General features: G+C 47.1%; 1 protein-coding gene across 2 annotated transcripts in view; it reads right to left on the reverse strand.

Moving 5' to 3' along the window:
• Positions 1-17,447, reverse strand: part of WDR31 (WD repeat domain 31) — a 169,956-nt gene that overhangs the window by 39,320 nt on the left and 113,189 nt on the right. For both annotated transcript variants that reach the window (XM_078642128.1, XM_078642129.1), the window contains exons 8-9: positions 14,255-14,396; positions 8,801-8,963 (exon numbers count right to left, since the gene is read on the reverse strand). In XM_078642128.1, coding sequence (XP_078498254.1) covers positions 8,801-8,963; positions 14,255-14,396 — 305 coding nt within the window. The remainder of the gene's footprint in view (positions 1-8,800; positions 8,964-14,254; positions 14,397-17,447) is intronic.

Here is a 17,447-nt window from a genome sequence, read left to right on the forward strand (position 1 = left end):
ACCACTGGATGCCAGAGAACTCCCTCAAATTACATACCTTAGAAACATATCACGTGGGACGTTGGAAATGGACGAACTACCACAACCATCTTATTTGACCGAAGAGAGAAATCTAAGAGTAAATATTGCTACACCAAGTAAATAAAATCTCTATCGCCATTCACATCTTGACTACGCCAATAGCTTTTGCCTTAGAGTATCTTTGTTAATACTTTGGAAATTATAGAAAATTAAGAATGCAGTTGCCAGCTACTTTCTCTGTCTTTTATTCTGGAGTCATCTCACACAGGCATCTCACACAGGCAACATATCCTCAAGCTGGCTGTCTGTGGCTAAATGCATAAGTTTCAAAGCAATGTGCATCGCACATTGAGCAATTCATAGGATTGGACCACTCTTCCTTCAATATAAACTATACACCAATCACCAATCACCAATCAAAACTACCACATTCCAGGCTGGCACCACTATTAACCATCTCACCCTTCAAAAAGTAATTTACTGGCAGATGCTTACTGTCTGTGACCAAGCTCTGAAACTTAATCCCTGCATAAATGGGAACAAGTGATAATCACTTTGAATTCTGAAGGGTACTAAAAACCCGATCCTTGCCATGCACATAATCACAAGACACACAGGATGGAGATGACTAAGAATTTGAAAAGTAGGTATGTACATATCCATCTTTTGTCACACTCTGCAATGTTCATGCTTATGTCAAGCAGCAAACAGCACACCATATTGGAAGCATGTGTTTGAACATCATACATCTCACCCAACATAGCCCACAAAGGAACCATCTACATTCAACATCTTTTCAACCATACACTCACAAAGGGACCTCCAAAGCCTGATACAAAGTGGAACGCTTATTGGCCTTGTCGCACAAGTTACTACTTGTGTAACGATATATCTGTAAGAGACATTAGTTAGTGATAGATTCCTTACCTTAGAATATCCCCAGGCGTCAGACTGGATCCGGACATTTTTGCGTAGCAGTACCCTTGCGCGTCGGTAGGCGTCGACTGCGGCTCCGCGTCCGTCATCGGCGTCGTGGGCGCCGTGATGACGTCATCGGAGTACTTAGACACCGCCTCCGCGGGCTGTCAGTTCTTAGACACAGCTTTTCCGCGCCAGAAACGCAGAGCTATGCTAAAAACCAACACTGGTGCCTTGAAACTAGGGCCCTGAAAGGGGATGACCTTAACCCTAGATATCGGTTCTCAGAACGGGGAGGATGGGTGGGTCGGTAAGGAATCTATCACTAACTAATGTCTCTTACAGATATATTGTTACACAAGTAGTAACTTGTGCATCTGAAAGAGACACGTTAGTGATAGATTCCTTACCTTAGAATAGATACCCCAGCAATACCAACCCCGGTGGTGGGTCTGCGAACCAATAATCACACCAGAAAGTCCTGGAGGACGGAACGGCCAAAGAAGCCATCCCTCCGGACTTGGCTGTCCAGGCAATAGTGTCTTGCAAACGTGTGCAGCGAAGCCCACGTAGAGGCCTGGCAAATGTCCTGCAAGGGCACTCCTCGGCCCAAGGCAGTTGTAGTTGCTGTGGCCCGAGTGGAATGAGCCCTCAGCCCAGCAGGGGGTTCCTTCTTAGCCAAGGAGTAACACGCCTGGATACACAAGATGATCCACCGCGAGATGGTCCGCTTGTGCACCGCTTTACCCTTCTTAGCGCCCACGTAACCAACAAAGAGTTGGTCATCCACCTGGAACGGGCGTGTGCGGTCCAAATAGAACGAGAGCGCACGTTTTGGGTCCACACGGTGGAGCCTCTCTTCCTCTCTTGAGGGATGCGGAGGCGGAAAGAAGGTGGGCAAGGTGATAGACTGCCCGACGTGGAAGGCCGTGACAACCTTGGGCAGGAAAGAGGGCCTTGTCCGCAACACAACCTTGTCCGCATGGACTGAACGGAAAGGAGGTTTACAGGATAGAGCCTGGAGCTCACTCACTCTCCTGGCAGAGGTGATGGCTACCAGAAGGCAGTCTTCAAAGTAAGAAGGCGGAGAGGACAGTTGTGAAGTGGCTCGAAGGGAGCGCACATCAGAAAAGTAAGAACCAAGTTCAAGTCCCACTGAGGCATCACAAAGGGCACAGGAGGGAAAGTATGCGTGATGCCTTTCAAGAATCGATTAACAATAGGGGACTTGAACAAAGAAGGTTGATCAGGCAGCGTCAACAAGGCTGAAAGATCAGAAAGGTAGCCCTTGATAGTGCCCAGAGCAGAGCCTTGCTGGGCAAGAGAAAGAAGAAAGAGAAGAACCTCATAAAGAGGGGCAGAGAGAGGATCCACAGCCTCTGCTGTGCACCATGAGACAAATTTGTTCCACCTGCAGGCGTATACCGACTTTGTGGAGGGACGCATGGCTGCCAGAATGATGTTACAGACTTCAAGAGGCAAGTCAAATGGCCTCAACTGTCGCCGCTCAATCTCCAAGCATGGAGGTGGAGACTGGACAGGCTCGGGTGGAGGACCGTCCCCTGCTGCTGCGACAGAAGGTTCTCCTGAAGAGGCAGACGAACCGGGGGATCGACTGACATATTGAGTAGCTCAGGATATCAGTACCTTCGTGCCCAGTCCGGAGCCACAAGGATGACTTGTGCCCGGTCGCGCCTGATTTTCTTCAGCACTCTGGGCAGAAGTGGTATAGGCGGAAAGGCGTACAACAGACCGCAACTCCACTCGCGACGAAAAGCGTCTCCTAGCGAGTGCCGCCTTGGAAATTCCAACGCGCAGAACTGATGACATTGCGCGTTCTCTTCGGTGGCGAATAGATCTAACCAAGGCTCTCCCCACTGCAGAAAGAGGCCTTGCGCCACGTCCGAGTTCAGACGCCATTCGTGATCCATCATGCACCGACGGCTGAGTTCGTCCGCCCTGGCGTTCAGAGAACCTGCCAGGTGTTGAACCACCAGGGTCACGCCCTGATGTTCCAGCCATTGCCAGAGGCACAGAGCCTCCTGGCAGAGGGTCCACGACCCCACCCCGCCCTGTTTGTTGCAGTACCACATGGCGGTGGTGTTGTCCGTGAACACCTGCACTACACTCCCCCGGACAGAGGGGAGGAATGCCTTCAGTGCTAGACGAATTGCCCACAGCTCCAAAAGGTTGATATGGAGCCGGTACTCCGCCGGAGACCAGAGGCCTCTGATCTCCGCCTCTCCCATGTGGCCTCCCTAGCCCTGGAGGGACGCGTCCGTCACAACTACGTGCTCCGGTTGGGGAAGGGAGAGGGATCTGCTGCTGACCCAATCGCGGTCTGTGAGCCACCACTGCAGCTGTCTCGCAGTGCCCTCCGAGATCAGGACATGGTCGGATAGGTTGCCCCGATGCTGGGCCCATTGAAACTTCAGGTCCCACTGCAGAGCCCGCATCCGCCACCGGGCGTGATGCACCAGAAGGATGCAGGAGGCCATCAGCCCCAGAAGCCGCAGCGTCAACCTGACCGAAACCCGGGATAAAGGCTGAAAGATTGGAATCAGAGCCTGTATATCCCGAACCCGCTGTTCGGGTGGGTAAACCCGAAACTGCGCCGAGTCGAGAACCGCTCCGATAAAAAGGAGCTTCTGAGAGGGACACAGGTGTGACTTCGGTACATTGATGGAGAACCCCAGCTGGTGCAAGAGGTCTGCCGTCGTCTGGAGGTGGCTGACGACTGTCTGGGGCGAGCCCGCCTTCAACAACCAGTCGTCGAGATAGGGGAAGACTGAAACCCCTAACCTGCGCAGATGAGCTGCGACCACCGCCATCACCTTCGTGAACACCCGTGGGGCGCTGGTAAGGCTGAAGGGGAGCACGGTAAACTGAAAGTGCTCGTGGCCTACCGTGAACCACAGGTGACAGTGCGCCAGTGAGAGTGGTGATGGCGAACCCTGCCCCCCACTGGCGTCACATGGGCCGAAGAGCACGGACTAGGAGGGTTTTGACGCGGATGCTGCGGGGGAGGGTGTGGACTGGCCTCGCCGTTGTCCCCGACCGCCTCCACAGCAATTTCCACGGCCGCAACCGCGCTGGATGTTAGTCTGCGGCATGTGGCTGGCAGCACGTGTGGGGGCACCCCTTCCGTGGCCACGAAAGGAGCGAAAGGCACCCGTTTGCTGGCACGGGGCAGAGAGGCCCAAGGACTTGGCCATAGCTCTAGAGTCCTTAAAGCGCTCAAGCGCATGGTCTGCCTTGTCGCCAAAAAGGCGACGGCCATCAAACGGCATGTCCATCAGTGTGTTTTGGACATCGGCTGAAAAGTTGGCGGACCTCAACCAGGCGTGGCATCTGACCGCCACCGTCGTAGCCATCGCTCTACCTAGTGAGTTGGTGGTATCCAGCCCACACCGGATAGAATATTTGGCTGCATCCCGGCCCTCCACAAGGGCTTGGCCGAGTTTGGACACTCTGGCAGCACTTCCGCAACCGTATCCCACAGAGAGTGGGTTTAGCGGCCCAAGAGGCATGCGGTGTTGGAAGACCGCAGTCCCAGACTAAGGGAGGAGAAGATCTTTTTACTGTACTGCTCGTACCTCTTGGATTCCCTGTCCGGCGGAGTCGACGGGAATGCGGTCTCGGAATTGGAGGCCTGGATGACCAGGCTCTCGGGGTGGGGTGGGTGGACAGGAAACATGGGTCGCCCGGGGCCGGGCGGTGGCGTCTGGCCACGTTCCTATCTACGGGCGAACCCGTAGCGGGCCTGGACCAAGTTCCCAAAAGAACGTTGGTCAAGGCCTCATTAAAGGGCAGCAGAGGCTCGGCCGAGCTTGACTGCGGTTTAAGGACCTCAGTGAGGAGGTTAGTCCTCACGGCCGCGACGGGAAGCTCAAGGCCCAAGGCCTTGGCTGCCCTCATCAGCACCACACTGTAGGTTGCCCCCTCCTCCGAAGCCACGGTAGGAGGGGAGACAAAACCAGTGTCCGGTGAGGTGTCCAGACCACTGGCATCCCCAAGTCCACCTGTCCAGTCCTCTTGAGACTGACACTCTCTGGTCAGAGGGTCCTCAGACCCCTTCCAATACTACTCATCACCCGTCTCCTGATAATCAGGGTTGTCAATGGATGGGGCCGGCTCATAGAAGGAAAACTCCCCAAACGGCGTCGAAAGCGGCGCCCAGCGGCGCCGCTCCGACGCCGGAACCGGGTCGAGGGAGGCATCGGGGACGGCGCTGCCCGAGGACGGCGCCGGAGGTGACACTTGACGGACCGACGCCAGGGGGGCCGTAAGGTCCACCGGCGACGACCCAGATCCCGAAGCGGATCCAGTAGGTTCCTGCGGCGCCGGGCCTGAAGGCGCCGGCGGCGTTGGGATCGCGGGCCCCTGCGGCGCCGGGCCTGAAGGCGCCGGCGGCATCGGGGCCGAAGCACCCGACGGCGTCGAGGCCGAAGCCCCCGACCCGCTAGGGGCCCCAGACGGGTCCGCCGGGCCCGGAGCCCGACGGAGGAGAGAGGGACCTCATGGCCATGAGGAAGCGCTCGATCTCCCCCGGCGTCGCGTCTCGCCCAGGCACCGGAGGGTGTAGAGCTGGACGCGGCGCCCGCGACTCCGACGGAGCCGCGTGGGCGGTGTCACCTGAACCCCTGGCCGCGTCGCGCGAGCGTCGGGGGGAGTCAGAAGAGCGATGACGCCTCTTCAACTTCTTGTGTTTCTTACCTGACGACGACTTCGACCCGGAGGAGTGGTGCCGACTCTCGGAGCTGTGGTGGCTCCGACCCCGCGACCTGTCCCTCGACCTCCCGTGGGACCGGGACCTCTCGCGGTGCGGGGACGACTGCCGGAGTTCGAGTCGCCTGGCTTTCGAAGATAGGGCCTGGCAGTCGGGGCAGACCTTGTCGTCGTGCTCGACGCCTAGACAGAGTAGACACTGGCAGTGAGGATCCGTGACCGACATCGTGCGGTCGCAATCCTCGCAGTGCTTAAATCCAGGCATCCCTATGGCACCGATCGGAGTCGTTCGACTTCGAAAAGATGATCAAAATGATCCAAAAAAGTTAGTCAAAAAGTGACTAGAAGTACTGCTTTTTCCAGATCTGCGCTTGCTGGCGCGGAAAAAAGAAGAACTGACGTCAGCACGCGGAGGCGGCGTCTAAGTACTCCGACGACGTCATCACGGCGCCCACGACGCGGACGACGGACGGGGAGCCGCAGACGACGCCTACCGAAGCGCAAGGGTACTGCTACGCAAACATTTCCGGATCCAGTCTGACGCCTGGGGATATTCTAAGGTAAGGAATCTATCACTAACATGTCTCTTTCAGATTGCGGTATCCAGATATACAAATTCTTCAATTCAATACAATAACTCAGAACAGGAAAGGCTAGGCTGAGCTACTCTTCTACATAGCATCCAAAACAAAATATCAGTTGCCATTAATGGTACTCCTTCCAAGTGACAAGTGCATGAAGATTGCCGGGAAGACGTTCTCAATATTAATTGTAATAACGGAATGAAGGTGGTGCATATGAGTGATCTAAACTTGAAAAACCTTGAGGCTATTTCTGTCGCCTGTAAGGATGGCAAGCTAATCATAAAGAGTCCAACAGCAGAATACTATTCTCCTCTCAATGTGTTCTAAGCAATCACTGTACTCAAATTATTGTTTGGCAATTCGTCCTACTCAGCACATATTTTTTTTTCTTCTATAAATGTCAACCTGTCTGAAAAAGTGATCCTGCCAGAGTCCTAAAGAAATCGAATGAGTTGTTGCCCCTACTAGGTAACTCTGTAACAACACTGCCATCTTGTTTGATAGGTCATTGGCATAATCAACACCCTTTCCAACCTTCAAAAAACTCTCTAGTAAAAGAACCAAAGTGGATGGCAACTGGAAGCAAGGATGTCAGGTACCTAAATAGCTTCTGAAAGGAAATAACACTCACAGCCACAACAAAACAAGGGTGATAAGGCCAGTTGCACAGAAGGCATCACAAAGTGCAATCAAAACTAAAGCCTGGCAGAGATATGAATATGGTGCACCAACTGGAACGCAAAAATGGCCCACATTGTTCATATCTGTACAATGAGTCAGGTTCATAGGTCTACCCACATTACAGTGAAAAATACAACCAAGAATCCTCTCAACTTGGGCTTTACTCAATAGGACAACGGATTCACACAGCTGTATCTCCACAGGCTGAGACAGTCCAATCAGGGATTGAGATGGAAGACCTTCACATCATCCTGCAATTCTGTCAGATCACTTCCTCGTCACATGTTTCCTGCTGTCCTCAGTCAGCAGACACGAGCCTCAGTCACCTGAGTTGCAGATGCAGACCTCACTGAAAAGTTTGGGACGTAAAGCTTCCAAGAGGTCAAAAAAGCAAAAAATAAAATAAACCTACCAGCTACAAATATCTTGAAAGATTTAAGGTCTTTGGGTCTTATTTTGTATTTACCTTTATCAGCTTTTAACCTTGAAGTGGGTTTGTCTTGGAGGATGTGGGATGACTGTAGCCCAAGATGAAGTGAAAAATCTTAAAAAGCAACAAGAGCTGCCAGCCAGGTAAAGACAGATGCAGAACCAGAACAATGTGTGTGTTACTAGGAAACTGAGATTTGGGAACACATACCACATATTTACAAACATCGCCCAAAGAAAACTATTTTGAGACTTGTGATCACAGCTAAGTTGGCTAAAAAAGAAAAGGTATTGTAAGAGCAAAAATGAGCATTGGTTTGTCTTGTGAGATGGGGGAGGGATGTTGTTGCATTCAAATGATATCTGCTTTAAAGTGAAAATATTACAAGTTCAGAGATGAGTAAATTTATTCCAGGAATCAGCTGGGAAAAGATATACGTGATGGTACTAAATTGCTGTGGGGGTTAAAAACAATTGGTTTCTTTAGTAGCTTTTGTGGGTATGTAATCCTTCCCTATTCCATCTCTCCCTCATTTCTTTTCAAAAACGATTCTTCCTCTCTGATCACCATTACATTGTTGTTTTCTGCAGCAGCAGCACTCAGTAAGCGGTAAGTCACAGATTTCGAGTGTTCCAAGGAGCGATCTTCCTACCAGAAAATGTATGGGCCCACTGAGTACTTTATCAGCACTTCAGAAGCAGCAGTAGTATTCCTGCGGTACTCAAGGGGCAGTTCAGGTTTCTAAGAACCATCTTTTCTCATCGTACCTGAGGAAAGGCTGGAGCCTGGTTTGTGAGTCATGGTCGACTTTGACACTGCAATATTACTAGATCCCTTTAATACATTATTAGAGGTGACTAGTGGCATTGTCTTATCACGAATACATGTGCGTTTGGATATCAGAACAAGTCCGGAATAAGAAACTCATGTACACAGGTTTCTATTGAAAGGATGTAACAATGTCTCTTCCTTGTGGTGACTTGAGTGTTAAGAAACTGCCCGGTTCGTGGCCCACACTGCAGTCCTCCCATTCCCTGCTTTTATCTTGACATCTCTTTAACAACTTCCCCTGTGCTTTTATTACTCTCCTTCTCACACCTTTTCTCTGCTCTTTGATAAGGAAATCCACATTGTTTTAAATGTACCTACTTGTTTGCATTGCCTTAGCTTCTTCTGCTTCACTCTGAGCTTAAAAAAGAATCAGATATGGTTTGAGGAGTTCTTTTACTAACATTTGTTATTTTATTCTGTTTAAAGAGCACATGTCTATCTAAAATCCAGTAAGGCAAGTTAATTTTTCACTATAATCTATTTATTGATTACATTATCTGCCTGTTAAACTCTTTTCAAAACAGACAGTGATGGTTTACCATTTCAATTTTGGCCCGTATCGACCTCCCACAGCACCTTTCTACTAAGCAGCCAGACATTTCCATACCTCCAGTGTTTTGGTTCCAAAGCTTCACCATGCAGTCATGAGATGAGGTGGCCACTAATGAAGCTCCAGCCACGCCATTTGGCAAGAAGACGCAGGCAGCAGTTGTTTGCAGATGGCCCTTGTACTCCAGAACTCGGTCTTTGGTCTGTCGTAGATCCCAAAGCTGAAGATAAACGAACAGTGGGTAATTGAAACCAAATTGACATTTAGACGTTTCACAGCAGTAAATGTAAAGGGCTATCTAACATTTTATCCTACCAGCGTTTATATCAGGATAAGTACAGAGGATCTTAGCCATGACAAGTGAATGTGATGAGATGTACCGATTTTGTTTCTTAGGTTTGTTAGTGCCTAAGTTATCATCATGGAATATACATTTACAGCCCAATGGTATTCCTCTCAAAGTAATGGACGAAATGAGAGGCGAGTTCTTAGGAGTAATTATTTGTAAAACATTTTTTTTAGAGTTTTATATAGCTTGAACTAGACTTGAAGATATCGGGTATCAGAGCGCTTTACATAGCACCAGTTTCATTACATGAGGACACATTCATTTTTGTTAGGCACAGGGATATTAAGTGATTTGCCCAGCATCATAGGATGTTGAGTGTCGTTGCCGAGACTCTAACCCGGTTCCCCAGCTTCGAAGTCGACCGCTTTAGCCATAAGGCTACATCCTCTCTTGCAATTTGGAGCATCACTAATATCCAAACTTGGCCAGGAATCTGCAGGTCTGCCTATCAGAGAGGTTTCAATATGATATTCCCGGCTCCAATCTAATCCTCTCTAAAATGATTATACAGGTGAGGCTATCCTTTGTTCTGCGGTACAATGATCTCCAAAACCTATTATTTAAAGAAGAAGCAGGCACCCTTCTCTTATATTGTTGAGGGTCTTGAAGGGCGGGTAGGAGGGTCGCAGAGGGCTTAACCAAGAACTTAGTAGGATTTCCATGTGCACCTTACAGAAAGAGCAGTCAGACATTTGCAAACAGTCAGTCGGGAAGTGTAATGATGCAGTTAACAGTGAAAAGCAAACCTATTTGTTTCAATAGAGCTGATAAAAAGGGCAAAGGAGAAGCATTTTAGGTAGCCTGAGATGACAGGGGAGATGACCCACTGCTCCAGATGTTTGAAGGGGAAGAGAGGAGTGAGTTATGAAAAAAGCCTGTTTTTATGTTTCCTTTCCTTGCCGGTGTGGCATCATGTCTCATCATGTGGGTTCTGAGCTTTGTGCAAATGCAGTCAGGGAGAAAGAGTTTTGCAGCTATATATGCAATTTCAAAGGTATGGAGAGCTTTTCATATAAAGCAGAGTGAATTGAACATGATGGGAGCCTGGGTGAGCAGCTGAAGGAGGTTCAGGAAAGTGAGGTGATGTGGTTTTTGCACTGACCAATGATTAGGTGTTTGGAAGTGCGGACTACAGCCTTTACAGAGGATGAAATTAGACATATGCAGACCCATGAGCAGTGCTTTACATTACATTAATGCATTTGATGTAATACTTATTTCCTAAGTTTAGTACCGCACACAGATACAGACTCAATCTCATTGCTGATATAAAAACAAGTTTCCATTTTTCTCCCTGAGGGCATAAGATCAGACATTTTTCTCTCTTCAATATGGATCTTATCAACATCTAAGCCGCAAAGGCAGGTGACAAATTCATCTTCTAAGTCCAACTCATTTGATCCTGGAAGGCACTAGAAACATATTTTTGCTAGAGGTAAGGTCCTGAATCGGAAGGTAGCTAGGTACTTTGTAGAAAACAAAATGACAGAATCAGTTAACCTGTTGTAGGGCTCAGCACAGTTCTTTAAAAACTGTTTGTTCCAGCGGAAGAAACTGTACTTGGCCTGAAATATGATCAATACACTTGAACCTAAGCAGCACGTAGGCATTGCATTTTGTGTCAACTGAGGTCATGGGCATAAATATTTAGAAAGACCTCAACTGAGGTGAGCTTCTATATACTAAATTCTGGCAGGGACAGGTAATAAGAGGAGAATTTCCCTGATGGTACGTAAGAATGTAAAACATGCACAGTGGTAATAATTTGTTGGATAAACCAGAGGCTTTTACCTAGAAAGAATATACATTGTCTCTCCATTGTCACATGGCGAAATCCCATGTCAGAGGACTAAAAGGCTATTATCCCTGTAGTATTACACTACTAGCATCTCTGCTTGTGAGAGTTGCCCACCAACAAGCTTGCCACATCACTCAGACAGTTTTGTCCGGGAGTGTTTGGTAGTTACGTCTTTGTTTAAAACGTCTTGAAGCAATAATATTTTATAAACATTCAAAAACACTGGGCTGACAGATGATCCCCAAAGGCTGCCATATTTCAGGCAATATATTTTGGAGACATAAAAAGAGAGATATGCACACCTTGCTGTCAGTCGGTAAGAAACAATGCTATCTGTTGAAACACTGCCCCTGTAATAAATGAGTCATTCAGTTCACTCACAGTTGGGACGAACAATCGTACAACTCCAGGTTGCCCCTCCATCTACTTTTATGTCCTGATGAACACTTATATATAAGGTTGATAGCTACCTTCTCGCTTTTGGGTCAAAACGTCGACACCCTGATTTACTTACCCTGGACAGTGCGATCATCCTCAGAGTGGTAATATATGGACTCAAACCCACCTCTAATACAAGGACATCATTCTACATGTATGCACTGCTAATGTATTTATATATGTATTTTTAAATAATCACACCCACCTGTCACTTTTGCATGAGCACATTTCTCACACTTTCTTTGCATATTATGCAGCAACCGTTATTTCTTGGGAGTGTATATATTACTGTCTTTTGAAAAATATATCAAATAATTACATTGTGGGCTATGTTGTTTGCTTTGTCAACTCTCGTTTTTTCCTCATTTTTTGATCAGTTTTAGTGTCATTATACTATACGCAATACTGTGTAGTATATTTGAAATTGTCTTACTACATGTACATTTCCTGTTGGGACCATTTTGTTGATTGTATTGAAGTACACCCAGGTCCTACAGCTTTCAGGTAACCCCAATTTTTGTAATGAAACATATTCTTTGGGCTTGGCGGATGGATCTAATTGATATGAATTTAGCGAAGACCAAGGAGGAGTGTGGGAGTAAACATTGTGTTGAAGAAAATGTAATCATGGATGTGGTGTATGCTGAAGCTGCGAATGTCAGGTGACAATTTGTGTATTTAGTGGGTTGTGAAGAACATGAAGGCGTTTTGGGGAGTGAAGGCAAACATTGCGTGTATGTGGTTGGTGTGAATGTGAGTGAGACCGGATGGAGTATGCTTGTGAACATAAAAAATATGGGGTGCACTGACTTTATAGGGGGGGGTATTGTACTGTGGGTACAGGTTGGTGAGAGGGCCAGGTCTGGCACATGGTTGCTTACCCATGAACCTGTTCACATGCGCAGGGCGTGGCCTAAAGAGAGCCCATTCCTGGTCCTAACAGGAGCAAACAGGAGTATCAGGACAAGAGTCACCCACTGCACTTTGTTCCTTTACTGAGACATGTAGACTGGTAGCCTTTGGGCATGCAGCAAACAGGCAGATTGAGTAAGGCAAAGACCCCACAGAATCAATCCCAACAGTCAATGAGTCCTTTGGAAGGTAGAATTAAAGTTGTAGCTTCTCTTTTTAAGCAGGAAATTTAGGATGTCATCTCCCACTTTGTTTCTAAATGTACAAGTCAAATCGTAAGCACAGGCACGTTCATTAAACCAGGGATTCCCTATGACACAATGCTACAAGAACTATGAGTTCTTAGACTCTGTGAGTTAGCATGACTAAATGAGCAAATACATTTATTAAGCTCTCTACCACAGTAAAAGCCTGAGTCAGAGTTTAGTGGACATGTTACTTTGTCACAAACGTGTGGGCTATCTAGTCCGGTATACACCCGTTAGGACGCAACTTTTACTCCGCACTACCATTACAACGCGGGCATTACAACGCATGACATTACAACGCATTGCGCTGGGGGGCGCTCTAGGATAAGAGGTAAGTTTAATTTACTATCCAACACCTTCCCTAGGGTCCACGGGGACTGGAGTTAGAATAGTAAATTATACTTACCACTATCCAGCACCCCAAAGCGCTATGCGTTGTAACGGTATTCGTTGTAAATACCGCGTTGTAATGGTACGCGGAGTAAAAGTATGCGTTTTAACGTCATACATCCATCTAGTCCACCTTATTACAATTGCATTGTATTGTATGGAACTTGTAATAAGGTGAAAGGGATATCTGCCATGTTTGTTATGGAGTAACCCATTCCCCAAACTTTCAATCAGGACCCAAGTGTCTCAAAATACTGACCATTTTATCACGCATGGCAAGAAAGTGAGAAATGGAATTCTCTTGACAGGGAATGATTCTCAGGTAATTTGTCCTGTACTGAGGAAGAATCACGAAATGACAGATGACCAAGGCCTGCGAGAAGAGGCAAAACTATCTATTTTGCGCTCATGCAGTAAGACTTAAATCTTCCAGCCTTTAATTGTTTTATGTGGATCCTTTTGTGAGGTACTAAAATTACTGTGCATTACATTTCTAGCTCTCTGGGAATAATGTACACAGCTATTAAAACCCAGAGTGTGGCTGATTTTCCAGTTTCAACTATTGACAGGTTATTTACTCAGGTCTAAAAGAGTAGCCAAGCCCACGTATAATGCAAATAGGGGCTGATTAGAGTTTGGCGGGCAGAGGTATGTATGTCGGTATGGTGGAGTACTTTACTCCTGCTATGCCGGGGGTTCTATGCTTGCCAAATTTAGAGTTGTCCAACAGCCCTGCCTGCAACTCTAAACATTGGGTGGATCTGCTGTGACAGTAGTTCCTGCTAATGTTATAAAAGTTGACTGTCAGCTCCATCCAACATGATGGCTGCCTGTCTAACTTTTACAACAATTTGCTTTTTTTTTTTACCATCTCCAAAAGCAAGAGATTGTTTTAGTGTCTCTGACTGCCAGGTTTTACCTAGTGGTGACAAACAGCAAAAAAAACATTTAACATTGTCTACTCTAGATCGTAGTCGTATGTGAACCACTGATGGCCCTTAATCCGCCGGGCCATCGGGGGTGTATATGAGCAATGGAGCCAAAGTAAGCTCCATCACTGACATACTTAAAGTCCACCTGACTGTAAATCATGCAGATGGAACTTCAGCTTGCAAAGAGGGTATTCTGTGACTGTTGTGATAGAGTGCCCTCTCCACCAAACTGTAAATGAGGCATGTAGACTAGTGTTACAGAAGCTCGCCACTATTACTACTCACCTATGCAAAGCCTAACACAGTTATTTTAACCGTGGGATTTCTTTAATTATCTTTCTTTATTTCAAATATTTTTAGAAACCAAATAAACAATCACATTGCTTGTCTTCATCATCATGACACCCGTTGATACCTAAGCGTGTCGTCAGACCCGCCACTTACTGTGGCTTCACAGCCTTGGCCACCAAACCCGTTGCTGCATGTGATGCAGTAGCGCCCATCCGGGCTGGTGTCACAGTACATCTGAATGTACTGCTTGATGGGGAATGTGTGAGCCACCTGCAGGTCTCGACCGTCCCATATTCTGAAGAAAACAAAGAAGAAAGAACATTTGTTAAGTTAGGAGAGGGACATGGTGTTGGGACTGTATCACTCTAAGGTGCTTTACAACTGGAATCAGTGGTGGCAATACTATATAGGTAGTGGCGGTCAGAGAGAACTCGAGCTATGGGAAAGACTGAGGCAAGGTTTTATTGTGTTAATAACAACAACATTTTGCAAAGTACATGTAACAAACGAAAATGCGTCTGAAGGCACGAAAGTAATTGACAATTACAAGAATTGCCAGAACTACAGCAACAAATATATAAAAAACTGAAATTTTCACATGGAGTGAAATAAAGTGAAGAAAACTATTTTCATTACATACTATTTATTAAGGTTTCTAAATGCTGTCTGTCTGGCCTGTGCTGCCGGATGTATGACATCACAACGCATGCTTTTACTCTGCATGCCATTACAACGCAGTTTTTACAACGCAAGTCGTTACATCGACTTGCGTTGGGGGGCGCTGGATAGTGGAATAGTTTAATTTTCTATTCCAACTCCAGGCCCCGTGTATAGTAGGGAAGGTGTTGGAGAGAAAATTAAACTATTCCCTATCCTACAGCGCCCTCCAGCGCAAGTCGTTGTAACGACTTGCGTTGTAATAGCTGCGTCGTAATGGTAGTACGGAGTAAAAGTTGCGTTGTAAAGGATGTTCCCGGTGCTGCCAGTGAGAAAAGGTGGAGGAGGAGCAGGCTCGTATAAATATGATGTGGCACGATTAATGGGGCAGTCAATAAAGACTATGGTCATTATTCAGAATTTTATTGAGCAGGACATCCGCGAAATGTGGCTGATGACCCTTTCACCATACTTCGAGTGCTAATGACATCAATGCACTTTTAATAAGGCCACTTTTAGCGTGTGTCCCACGTCTATCCAACTCTAAATAATACCCTGTGTGACAAATGACCCAGCCATTAGACCAACTGGGAGAAAAGAGAGGCAGGATAATCAAAGGAGGGGCAATGAGCAGCATAGTCAAGAGGTTGTGGAAAATACAGAATTGATCAATTAATCTTGATACCCACTAGGAGGATTGTGGTGGAGCGGCATATGAACATAGGAATAATTACATGTGTTTTATGCAAGAAAAATGGCAAAGTTACAAAGGCAAAACATTTAGCGATTACAAAGGCAACTACTAGGGCTGACGGGAAGAAAGTGGAAAGGAATTTTGTTTGAAAAATGTGTGCCACAAGGTAGTGCTGGAGGTGGCATTAATTTGGAACTACTGCCAAATGAACTCTTCAGAAACAGATTTGCTCGCGGGCATGACTGCTAAAGCTGGTTTCTTTGGAGCCATCCTCACAAAAAGGGAAAAATCTCAAAGAGTCAACAAAAAGTCGGGAAACCAAACAGCTCAATCCGGATCAGCACTATCTGGCACGGAACGAAAAGAATGGACATCAGCTTGCAGAGGTGGCACCTATATAGGTATCGCGCACGTAACTTCCAGCTTGGACTCTGCCAACGCAGATCCAAATGATGCCACCAGCCTGAACGCTGGGATACTACTTCAAAATGTTCCAGATTCAGTCTGATGCCTGGGATATTCAAAGGTAAGGAATATGTGGCTGGAAGGCTCAATCAGATACAACAAATAATAAGCTGGTATTTTAAATCTGGTGGCCCATGTTTCTCAGACAATGAGGGTACCGAAGGGGCTACCAAATTAAGTTTCATTGTTCTCCTTCATTGACCTCAGAGGAACTTCCCTTTAACTCGTTTTCTCTAAAGATTGTGGGACAGAGCCCATTTTTGCCCCAGACAACGTGGCACGCACTGAAGTTGTAGTGGCTCAGTGAGTGCAGGTCTGTCTGTGGGTCCGGGCAGGCCCTCATTATAGCTGAACTGTACTGTTAACAGGCAGAGGCCATCACTAGTAGTATGCACAGGGTGGAGGTCACATAATTTAGCACAGGAGATTCAACCATAGGGGTGGAGGTCACATTATTTAGCTCATGATTTTCCAGCGATCTGGGAACAGTGCCCGCTAGTAGCCTGCAGGCTGAGGTATAGTCCACTGCTTGTAGCCCCAGTTGAGCTAGTACTTTGATGTAGAGGAGCATTAATAGAAAGATGTCAATCCTCACCATTTTTCAAGGGAGCTATATTTAATATCCCCTTCCCAATAACAAATATATTAGTTGTCTCATTCCTCCAGTAATAAGTGATCATAAATATTAAAATCAGATTGGTATCAGTTTCCCAAACCATCAAATAAATTATGTAAATAATACATATAAAGTAAAGTCCACATTTGTAAAGCGCACAATCACCCGTAAGGGTCTCTAGGCGCTGGGGGGCCGTCGGGAAGATTAAGCGAGCTATTGCCCAGAGTCACATGGTGCTGGGCTGACCTGCCGCCGGAGCCGGGGATCGAACCGTGGTCCCCAGATTCCAGCGTCAGTCGCCCTGGCCGCGGCGCCACACCTCTTGAAGCTTTGACCACAATCTACGTGTAGAGAATGGGTGGGGTCATTTCAAAGCCCACTGGCAGATCACCATGGGCACATTGGTCAGTGATGTCTGCACAACAAGTTAGGGACAAAGAGGGGCTGTAGGACAGATGTATTTGCCACTGCCATCTGTACAAAATGGCAACTACATTTAAGTAGAGCCAGAGATTACAGACACAGGGCAAGCCCAGTGGTGAACCTAAAACGAAAAAGGCATGCATTTGGGTATGGCAAAAGGCTTCACTGAACAACATCAGATGTGGCAGCGTGGAAAAGAAGAGGAGGAAACAGGCCAGCAGGTATGAGGCAGTTGTTCCAAAAATGAAAACATCTCAGTGTGTTGGGTTTCTCCTCAGAGGGTGGATCAAAAAACAAGGGGCACGGGGAGGGCTTCCCCTACTCAGACAGGTGGGTAAAACAACATCCAACAGGGAAATCACCACTGACTCCAGCAGGGATGATGGAACAGTGAATTGACCTCAAACGTGTTAAGTAGTGTTATTAAAGAAAGATATTTAGCATTGTACATATCTTCTTTCACTTCTTGGAAGCAATATGGCAGGCACAGA

This window comes from Lissotriton helveticus, chromosome 5_1 (genome assembly GCF_964261635.1).
Source record: "Lissotriton helveticus chromosome 5_1, aLisHel1.1, whole genome shotgun sequence".
Lineage (NCBI taxonomy): Eukaryota > Metazoa > Chordata > Amphibia > Caudata > Salamandridae > Lissotriton > Lissotriton helveticus.